Here is a 10,680-nt window from a genome sequence, read left to right as displayed (position 1 = left end):
GACCAGAGCAGTATGTTTTTACTTCATAATAAATTAATACATGTACAACAGACATACAAAAAAAACACATGAATAAAATTTGCTAAATTATTTCAGTGAGTTTTCAGGGCGACAACATTGGACATTTTCTCACACATTTTTATTTCCACACAAAAACGTTTTTTTTGTTTTTTTTTGTGAGTGTCTCTTACAAGTGTCATTCACTCTAGCATAAGGTAGTAAAATTTTGAAGCAAATCCAGAGAAGTTTCTGGTTAGTGAATGAAAGGTTAGAATCACACTTGGCAATATAACTACTATCTAATTTGCATAATCAGCTGTCAGGTCTTCTGATCAATGTTGGGTCAGGAGTTTGTGAGGATAGAAAGGATCCAGTCTGTCAGAGCCGAGCCGTCCACTATAGCGCCACCAGCTGGGTTGAAACAGCGCTCAAGGTCACAAAGGTTCTCCACAGTGATCTCAAACGGCACCTAACAGAGATTGTAACACACACACACACACACACACACACACACACGTAGATATACACAAACACATACAGGACTGTGAGCTACTTAACTTCATTTTCTGTACAGGTATGAACACATAAAGAATATCACAATATATCTCAATATTTTACAGAGGTTTGTGAGAGACCTGAGTGTGAATGAGTGTGATCATGTATATACTATGCACAGTATTATACTATCATGGTATGGTAGTTGTAGTGTGTGTGTACATGTTTGTCTGCATTTATGTGTTATAAACAAATCAGACACCTCGGTCAGCGGGTCAGACTTTGAGTCTGGCTGCAGAAGATACTTGATGGACAAACAACAGCTCAGAATCTTCTCCTTCAGCATCTGGAATCACACACACACACACACACACACACCAATTTCTTGAGAATGGACTTCTTGTTATCACCCAACTATATTGATGAGAGGCTGGTGATAAGAGAATGAAGCAGTTGTGAATTTACTTGTACACCTTCAGAAAAAAGGTACACTGTTGTACCTTTCATTCTGAGATTGTAGGCTGCTTTATGTTAGTATGCAGTGGGGCGATGTCAGCCCAATTCAGCCAAAATAGTTTTGTCAGCAAAAGGCTATGACTATATTAAATTAGCGTGTGATGACCCTGGACTTAAGCCTGGGTCTTAAGTCATAAATCACAGTATATCAACCTCCTTGGGCATCACTCCAATACTGGCAATAAACCACATTAAGCATACAACCATATCAACATAGTAATCCCACAATGTACGATAATTTCACCTCTACCAGTTAATCTCTATGCATATGTCTATACTGTATATTCCATAATGTTGTGTATTATCTGCTGATAAGTAGGCTTTTTGTAGACTGGATTTGAAAATAGTATAGTAGGCATATTTCCCCCAACATTACTATTCTACATTTAAAGGCTCTCCATATACTATAAATGATCCAGTAGCTGGCTTGAACTGTGTGTTGCCAAAGACAATGATACTCAAAGCTTTATATTTGAAAATATGTTAAATAACTTCTCATACTTATACTTAACCCCCCCTGCCCAGTGTTAACGTGTGTGTGTGTGTGTGTGTGATGTGTATAATAGAGAGCACAAACCGCCATGTGTTGGTTAATGGGCTCTCTCTTGTTGACTTGCTGGGCTTTGGGGCTTGAGGTGCAGCCAAAGTTGGCAGCTACAGACAGCGTCATGTTAGCTGACACACACATCTCACACAGCTCTGCATGGACTGCCTTCACCCTGAGACACACACACACACACACACAGTGACATAATCAGGCATCTATCTGTATGTGACACAAAAGAGAATGAATTTGCCTGCATGCATGAGTGTGTGTGTGTGTGTGTGTGTGTGTGTGTGTGTGTGTGTGATTGTGTCCTACCTCTCTATTCTAATCATATGTTGTCCACATTGCAGCCCCTTGACAGCAATGGTTGATCCTCTTGTGGCAGACATGGGATGTCTGTTGTGGCCATACAACAGAAACACCTGAACAATACACACACACACACACATACACTGATACACAGATCATAATGCATTGTTGTAAAGTATGTGTGCGTGTGTGTGTGTGTGTGAGTATTACTATGTCCTGGTATCCTGGTGCGGGGCTCAGCGCAGGCCGGTGCCACTGTAAACAGAGCTGTTGCTTAGTGGAGATGGACCACTGGTAGAGCTCTTCCTCCCGGCCTAAAGAGGCTTGCAATGTGGGGCTCAGCTGGAACACAATGAATTCAAGCATCTGAAATCCCAGCTAAAGATCTTTATTGAAATGAAACCCATCATCATTTTCAAGTCAAAGTCACACAGTCACCTTTAATTCTGGCCTGAATTATGAGAAGTCAAGTCAAATCAAGAGCCGTGAGGCCTTTTTTATATCATTTGAGAAATATCTCTAACATTAGGTCATCTCTGTCCTTTCTTGACCTCTGTGTGTGTGTGTGTGTGTGTGTGTGTGTGCGTGTACCTGTACGATTTGCGGCAGCAGTATAATCTCAGCAGGTGCAGGTTCAGGAGCGCAGCAGCTCTCTCTGTAGTCGGTCATGTGTGAGCAGAAGAAGTTGTGCAGCTGAGACAGACGAAGTGCTGCGCTAATGTCTCCCGATAATGATGCCAGGCCTTCCACAGTCTGAGGACACACTGGACAAACACACATACACTCACAAATATACAGTATATGCATGACTACCGACTCAAACTCTTTCTCTCAAGCACACACACACAGCCACACACTCACCTGGCTCGTTGGCTGTCTGCTGCAGGTTCAGCAAGTGTGTGTAGTAGCGAGTCATGTGGACCCAAGTGAGCTGAGAGTGTTTCCTGTCTACGGCCCTGAAGCTCTGCTCTTCCTCTAGTGATGGGTTGGCTGAGTACACACCACCTACACACATACACAATGTTTTAATTCAAAGAGGTACAACACATAATGGGATACTCTGATCATTCTTTGTCTGCAATCTTTCTCTGTTTGACCACCGTCTGAATAAAGAGTAAAGCAACCAAGGAGGCTGGACAATAAGCAAATATCAAAAGCAGCTTGGTGTATATTAACTTTACCGCATGGGTTGAGCAGGTCATTGGTGGCAAAGTCGGGCAAAGATTTTAGGGTCTTTTCGGACAGTGCATCTCCTTCACCTCCGATGGAGCCACAGAGCTGGCCACAGCCAGACATGGCTTTCAACACCTGCACATTATTACAATATATGGATTAGCTAAAGATGAATATTATGCCAAACCTAAGAATGAAGATCCAAGCTGAAAAGCAAAACTCTAGGTGCATGAAACAAACACATCCATTATATGAATTCCATCTATATGTAATTTGGATGATTTTACCCAAAGCACTTTACAGTAGCCCCAGTTCTACCCATTGAGCTACAGAACAATGGCACCTATCTGTCCATCCATTCATCTATGTCCTGAGTGGAAGTGTATTGTACAGACCATGGCAGCTCCTCTAAGGCAGATCCAGAAGAGCAGCAGGTGTCCCTCTGTTGCAGTCAGCCGTCTGTTCAGACTGGCCAGCAAACGCTTCCAGTGGGAGATCTGAATGAGCGAAGGTTGGTGGAGGAAAAGGGAGGAAAAGAGAACGTGAGAGGAGGGAGTGAAGAAGAGTAAGAAAGTCACTGGCACTTCTTAACGACCTACAATATATCAATACGCGCACATACATACTTTATTTTGAGACAGAGGGGCTGGAGGCTTGTGTGGGGTGTGCTGCCAATCATGGAGGAAAAGAAGCGCAATCTCCAGGTAACAATTACGAAGCATCCTGAGAGAAAAACACACACACAAACACACACATACAGAGGAAATAAGAGCATACAACCAGACATGTTTTATTGTTAAAAATAAACAGATAAATAGATAAATGGTTCATTTTACTATTCCCATTGACAAATACACACACACAGGCACACAGTGTTTAAGACTATATACTGACGGCAGGTTGTGGCAGCGTCTCATTGTAGTTTGGATGCACTCCAGGAAGGTCCCAGCCACCTCCTGTCGCTTGACTTTACTGAGATATCTCAGACTGCGCTCCACAATGCCTGGACACACACACACACACACAAAACACAAAGTGACCTACAGTAAGTGCAACCATTTATAGGTTGCATTTACAGTAATTTCTCCTTCATATTATGAGCAGCTCTTGGAATAACCTATTAAAAATGTATCAATAAGAATTTAGCTATCTAAGTTTCATAACAATAATTAATATACTATGGCACTAGATCAGATTGTCCTCAGCATTATTTCTCTCTGACACATACATACACTGACACATGCATGTGTCCATCTACCCACCGCGGCAGTAGAGCAGGTCAACCTCCAGCTGTGTGTCTCTGTAGGCACAGGACTGGGAGAGAGTCAGTGCTGACTGCAGCACCTTGTGAGCGTCATGCCAGGCCTGGACCACATCAGGGCTGGGGGAAACTCCGGGTATCTGGAAGGGGCTGGACATGGGGGGATTGGTAGGACTGGAGGTGTTTAGGTGGTTCAGGGAGGGACTTGGTGCCTGGGCGTCTCTCTCGGTCTGGTTGGAGGACTGGAGGGAACGCCGCCTGGGGGTCGACTCTGTTGATTGGGCAGAGACGGGTCTCTCCATGGCCTTGACAGCCAGGATGTGACCTGGGAAAAACACACGGAAATGATTGGTACATTGAGTTGAGAAAATTTGAGAACATAACTTAAATTTTAGAATGTACTGAATCCAACTTTTCCATCCCTGTTGGAGTATCAAATTCTCTATTTACCAATACGCATAGTGGTCTTAGCCAGCAGGGGGAGGTGAGGCAGGTAGATGTTGCTGGGCCCAGGTAGAGGGAAACACACCTTTCCATCCTCCAACACCACTTTCTGACCAAAGACATACAGCTGTAAAAATCACATGGAGACAGAGGAGAAAAGGTTAATACTGTAACTTTTGCCTTCTTCGGGAATACTAGCTGTCTGTGTGTGTGTGTGCGTACCTGTTGCTGCAGTAGTTTTTGTGTCAGCTCCAGCAGTGTGGTGCTGTGTGTTCCTCTCAGGTCACTGAGCAGCAAGGTGGCCCGAGCCAGAGTCACACTGGACCCTGGAGGCATGCATGTCCGGCCTGACAGCAGGCTCACTGCCTCCTACACACACAGACACAGACACAGACACAGACACCGACACAGACACACACACACACACACACACACACACATAGGGAACTACCTCTCAGCAACAAACGTATGAAACACCACTTCCGGCTTGTACAGCTTGTACAAGTGACAGCTCTTTATGACCTACATGTATTTGCCGTGTTTTTACGCACAACAACATAGCTTCTACTGAACTTCATATTAAAATATAATGGCATTTTTCCACTTGTCCTGAAAGTACACCAAAGCATGTTTGAATCTACCCCCTACAGTATTTTTAACATCCCTCGGATGTAAAGATGCTGTTAGTTTTGAGGACTTAACTCATTGGGCTTGTGTGTGTGTGTGTATGTGTGTGTGTGTGTGTGTGTGTGTGTGTGTGTGTGTGTGTGTGTGTGTACCTGCAGCAGTGAGATTCTGACATCCTTAGGCTGTCCTCTCTGTGCTTCCAATGTAGCACCTTCTAACAGCAAAAGGGCTTGAGTGTCTGGATCTCCCCACAGTGCACATTCCTCAAGACCCTCCTTTAACATGCGCGCTGCTTCCTCATTACTGTCCTTACCTGAACACACACACACACACACACACACACACACACACAGATTCAAAGAGAGAGCGTGACAGAGAAAGAAAGGGTCAGTTGCAGAAGTGAAAAATTAAGACACACTAGGACACACACAGACACACAGTCACACACACAACCAGACCTGGGAAAATGGCAGTGCCAGGGATGTGTGCAGCCAGGCTGCGGACCAGAGTCAGTCGGCAGCGCAGCCACAGGGCAGCTCCGGTTCTCTCACTAGCCTCAACTGCTCTGGGACAGTCTCCAGGCAGGGGGCCGGACACACCGTGTGGATCTCCACTACCCTGTAGACAGGACACATGCACACACACATACACACACAGTGACCAATGCCCTCTCTCTAATACGTGATTTTAAGCCTGCATCCCATTTACGCTTTGGGTTATGCCTCTCTCGCACCTTTTCAATCTGCACCTTGTGCCACACACCCAGATAAGGATATATCAACTCAACCAAATAGGGTATTTGGTTGAGTTGAATAGTATTAAATAGTATTTCACAACACAATGACATTCCAACTCTGTCATACATACAAAAAATGTATTATATGTTCTAATATGTATGGCACAATGCACACACAGGGCTCTAGATAACCTCTGATTCGCTTTTTCAAAAATAGATGTGTATGTATATGTATACAGTATGGTATGTTACCTGTTCACTAGCAGCCCTGGCATGTGGGAGCAGAGACGCAGGTTTCTGAGAGGAGGAGGGCGATCCTCCCATGATGACAGCAGTCGTCTGCAGCAGCAGCAAGGATGACACTGCCATATCAGAACTGAAGGAGCATGTTAAAATGGTTAGGATAGTTAGGGTATACAAACATGTGGGCATGTGTGCACACATACAAACTTACAGGCACATGTGTAAGGGAATCATACCTGCGTGCAGCACGTCCTTGCTGCAGGTAGAGGTTGGCCATTAGCAGGTTGGCCTCTATGGTCAGTTCCAGGTCCTCAATTTTGCTGTGGGATCGAGGCAGGAGCTGCTGCGAACTGGACATCAGTAGGTGGAACGCCCCTTCCAGCAAAATGAACTACAACGGAGGAGATTAGAGGGTCACTTAAACTGAAACTTGTACTTTATGTAAGTACTTGGCAAAGAAAAATCAGCTAAAATAAAAATAATTCTAAAATTCAACACATCAAGGTTCATACCTACTGAAGGAAGGCAGGAGACAAGCAGTTACAGTAACTCGTGTTTGTCACTCTTAAATGGAACATTGTGCTCAATTCAAGAATGTCATTCTTAGTGTTGGTCATTACAATCAGTATTTGTGAACACGAGCAACTTTTTCCCCTCTTCATGTTTTCTATTTCACATTCTATGGAGCTGCACATAATTGAGATATGACAGATTAGCGGTCAGGACAAAGCCTCTCTCTTTACTGGCTATAGAAGACGGCAGTGAATGTTCACTCATGCAGACCAAATTGTGGCAAGTGCCAAGAATAAAATATTTCCAAGCATAAATTCCGTAGTACTCTCTTTAAAGAAAAGATCCATCGAAAAAAGTTAGCTCTATCCCCCAGCAGTCCTACCTTGATCTTCTCTGGAATGAGCTTCTCCTTCTGGGAGTCAAGAGCCAACACTTTAGACTCTTTTCTCTTCAGGTAGGAGCCCTCAGTGTCTGGCCTGTCCTGTTCATGGTGCACTGAGTTCACTGAATGACCACCAGGAGACTCTGAAAGATAATTACAGACCCCCATACATTCATGGGCGCACACACAAACACACACACACACACACACACACACTTGCCTCTGAGAACATTGTTCCCACTTTACACATGAATACCTGTGTGATCATCAACTACTCTTTTGGAATGAAATCAAATTTAATGCGTTTAATGTGAATGTGCATGAATGAGTACACAAATACAGGGCAGTGTAGTTGGAAGTGGGTACTCCTCATACCCAAAAATATAAAATGCACATGAAAAGTTTAACCTACTAAAATAACTCCATAATGGCCCTCTTAAAGATAACTTAGGTCCTTATCTATTTAAGTAGCGGGCATGTCCATCTCAAGGACTGTGCATATGAGGCTGGGGTTCTAGTTAAAAAAAGGGCACTCCGGCAAATTATGTGCATGTCAGTTACCTTTTTATTCATGGATACCCTGCCCTTGAGTGAAGTTGATGGTTACCAAAACCTTAGAACATGAATGAAAACATTGCAAGGGCACTTTCTGTGTAGCAGGAAAAAAGGACAGAGGCTCAACTGTACTTCTGACCCTATCTTTGCACGTCTGCCCCCCTAACATCTTATACCCTTGCAAACAAGACATTTAACCTATTTGGTTCTATACCCACCATAGAGATGTCACATGTTCCTAATAATCAACCTCCAGCACCTTCAATAAATAACAGAGAAGAGGGAGTGCTCTAGCTGACAAACCTTTTAGAGGAAGGCTGTGTACGGTGCTACTGAGTGCGAGGACCAGCTGGACCCGGGCCAGGCTGCATCGGTGGCACAGTGTGGATCCATACAGCATGCGAACCTCTGGAGCCAGGTCACAGTTCACAAGGTCCTCCAAAGCCTAACCACAAACGCCAACACCACATACACATACATTCAGTGTGTGTGAGTGTGTGTGTATCGGGGTGGTGGGTGTATGTGTACACTGGTGTCAGTGCGTGCATGTAAGTGTGTTTGGGAATGACGGAGAAGGGCATCCTCTTTTTTTTAATCCTCCCTGAAGAGAATTAAGAAAAAGGCCAGTAGCAAATGAGGACCACACCAACAATATCGATTTTTTTTTTGTCTGTCCAGTGGCTGAGGGATCACCTTACATCAACTCATTTTCCATCCAGAAACTCAAAACAAGAAAAACAAATTGAAACTACCTTACCTCATCTAAAACACGTTGAATTGAAGTTATCTATTGTTGTGACAATTATGTTTTTGCATGTGTAACTATGTTTTTGCACTAGTACTGGATTTTTCTATTCTAATCCTAGCCTGCCATTCAAAAAAACACCTCCACTTCCCTGATGTCTTCTTTAGAGATCTAAAGTAGTCTGAGAAAAGCTATATAGGAAGTACCTGAGCATTGTCCAGGAGAGACTTGTGGCTGTGGAACTTCCTCACAGGCTGCAGGGAAACACATTGAGCAGGATGAGTCAGAGCCCAAAGAAAGTATTTGTTTTGTTTGCACCAGTGTTTCTGCTAGTGTTTTCCTCTTTCCCCCAGTTCTGGTGGTGCAGAGGCAGCAATTAACAAAATACTTTGTGTGATAACATAGTTTTTTAAATAGGGAGAGAGACAGAGAAAGAGCAAAAGAGAGAGTATATATGTGTGTGTGTGTGTGTGTGTGTGTGTGTGTGTGTGTGTTCATACCTGGGGATTGTCTATGCTGATATTGTGTCCATGAGACAGAGGGACCCCCTTTCCTTGTGTGAGCTGAACTGCCTCTTTTATGGCTTGAGCAAACAGACTCAGCTCAGTTAGAGCACGTATCTGCAGATAACACACACACACACACATTAAATACTGCAAACAAAGCCATGAGAGGAAAAACATTTTTATTTAGAAGACACACACACACACACACACACACACACACACACAGACCTTAAGTATTTTGCCCTCAACGGTCCGCTGAACATCTCGGCACACAGTGCCTGCAAAGTGCAGGTAGAGGGCCAGCATGGGCAGCAGCTGAAATCACAAATTTGACAGTGACTAAACTAATAATTTAACCTCAGCATTGCAGTTCAAAACAAACAATACAAACAATGTGTGTGTGTGTGTGTGTGTGTGTGTGTGTGTGTGTGTGTGTACCGTGATGTAGTGCCCTGTGGTGTACAGCCAGTAGCACAGGAAGTTGAGGCTGGTTACGGCGGAGCCCAGGTGAACTCTGTGGGCTTCAGAGAAAAGGTCAACTCCAGGCAGCAGTTCATCTCCCAGACTGTGGGAGGCGTACTGGAGGTCGCACTGGGGCTGAGGTAGGGAGCAACACAGCACACACTAGGGAAGCAGGGAGGACACACACACAAGCACACCAGAATGCGCACACACACACACACACACAAACGCAAAGGCACATGCAGTTGGTGGGAGCACAAAAGCAAAAATACTACTTGTATGGGAAATTGTACTAATTGCAAATCAATTTATTATTAGCTGTGAGGAAAGACAGTATAGTCGCTCGCTGGAGGCATTACCTTAAAGAGATGAGCAGACAGGAGACAGCACTTGGTCCGTTGGCCTATGTCGGAGGTTAAGATGTACCTGCAGATCAACACACACACGCAAAAAAGGCAAACGGCACTGAGGCCTGAGGTACAGTTACAGTATACAGTATATCATCAGACCTATCATCGGACTAATAACTGCTAAATGCAACATGACCTCAATTTGTCAAACATTTGTCATCCTACAACAAACATACAAGCACACCAAATCTTCCTGAAACCTACTGTGCAATCTTGGCGGTGAGCACAGCAGCCTGCAGACAGCCCCAGATCCCAGCCAGTTTCAGGGTGTGTTGCGGGGAGCCGCCCCCCCAGGACACCCCATCCCACTTCTCTAACACACCTGAGCTCTGCAGGGCACAATCTACTGCTTTACACCAGCATGAGTGAGCTGCCCTGGGAATCAAACATACACAGGAATGGAATTATGACAAAAATTGTAGGAAAACGTTTGACTTTTGACTTCACTTCTTTGTTTTCAGCAGTATTATGGAATGTAAATACATACAACACAGTGCTGTAGCCTCACTCTCTCACACACATACACACACTCTAGAGATTAAATAGAGTTCTAACCGTGTGTTCCCGTTGTAGAACTGCAGGTTTCCCATGTCATGCAGTGCCTGGACTCTGAGGGAGTCATGACTGTTGGCCTGGAGATACTCTGAAGAAAAGGATGGAGGTGGAGAGGAAGATAAATATTGCTTAAGTAAGGCCTCTGTGCATCCTGTGCCAACTTGGCAAAGATAATCCATACTTTGATCTTGTCATTTAGTC

At 44.3% G+C, this 10,680-nt stretch overlaps 1 protein-coding gene across 1 annotated transcript in view; it reads right to left on the bottom strand.

Annotated features, from left to right (window-relative positions):
• Positions 1-135: 135 nt before the first annotated feature.
• Positions 136-10,680, bottom strand: part of cfap54 (cilia and flagella associated 54) — a 32,380-nt gene continuing 21,835 nt past the window's right edge. Inside the window, exons 42-68 of the mRNA XM_078286730.1 lie at positions 10,480-10,567; positions 10,129-10,299; positions 9,874-9,940; positions 9,491-9,676; positions 9,281-9,367; positions 9,047-9,166; positions 8,753-8,800; positions 8,105-8,246; positions 7,247-7,368; positions 6,588-6,742; positions 6,361-6,484; positions 5,826-5,990; positions 5,525-5,680; positions 4,968-5,114; positions 4,752-4,872; positions 4,303-4,626; positions 3,935-4,043; positions 3,667-3,763; positions 3,436-3,537; positions 3,049-3,175; positions 2,729-2,872; positions 2,459-2,631; positions 2,078-2,209; positions 1,874-1,980; positions 1,589-1,730; positions 758-841; positions 136-469 (exon numbers count right to left, since the gene is read on the bottom strand). Of these exons, the coding sequence (XP_078142856.1) occupies positions 344-469; positions 758-841; positions 1,589-1,730; positions 1,874-1,980; positions 2,078-2,209; positions 2,459-2,631; positions 2,729-2,872; positions 3,049-3,175; positions 3,436-3,537; positions 3,667-3,763; positions 3,935-4,043; positions 4,303-4,626; positions 4,752-4,872; positions 4,968-5,114; positions 5,525-5,680; positions 5,826-5,990; positions 6,361-6,484; positions 6,588-6,742; positions 7,247-7,368; positions 8,105-8,246; positions 8,753-8,800; positions 9,047-9,166; positions 9,281-9,367; positions 9,491-9,676; positions 9,874-9,940; positions 10,129-10,299; positions 10,480-10,567 (3,566 nt within the window). The 3' untranslated portion in view covers positions 136-343. The remainder of the gene's footprint in view (positions 470-757; positions 842-1,588; positions 1,731-1,873; positions 1,981-2,077; positions 2,210-2,458; positions 2,632-2,728; positions 2,873-3,048; positions 3,176-3,435; positions 3,538-3,666; positions 3,764-3,934; positions 4,044-4,302; positions 4,627-4,751; positions 4,873-4,967; positions 5,115-5,524; positions 5,681-5,825; positions 5,991-6,360; positions 6,485-6,587; positions 6,743-7,246; positions 7,369-8,104; positions 8,247-8,752; positions 8,801-9,046; positions 9,167-9,280; positions 9,368-9,490; positions 9,677-9,873; positions 9,941-10,128; positions 10,300-10,479; positions 10,568-10,680) is intronic.

The sequence above is a fragment of the Centroberyx gerrardi genome, chromosome 11 (genome assembly GCF_048128805.1).
Source record: "Centroberyx gerrardi isolate f3 chromosome 11, fCenGer3.hap1.cur.20231027, whole genome shotgun sequence".
Classification (NCBI taxonomy): domain Eukaryota; kingdom Metazoa; phylum Chordata; class Actinopteri; order Beryciformes; family Berycidae; genus Centroberyx; species Centroberyx gerrardi.
This window is presented reverse-complemented; position numbering and strand designations above follow the sequence as displayed.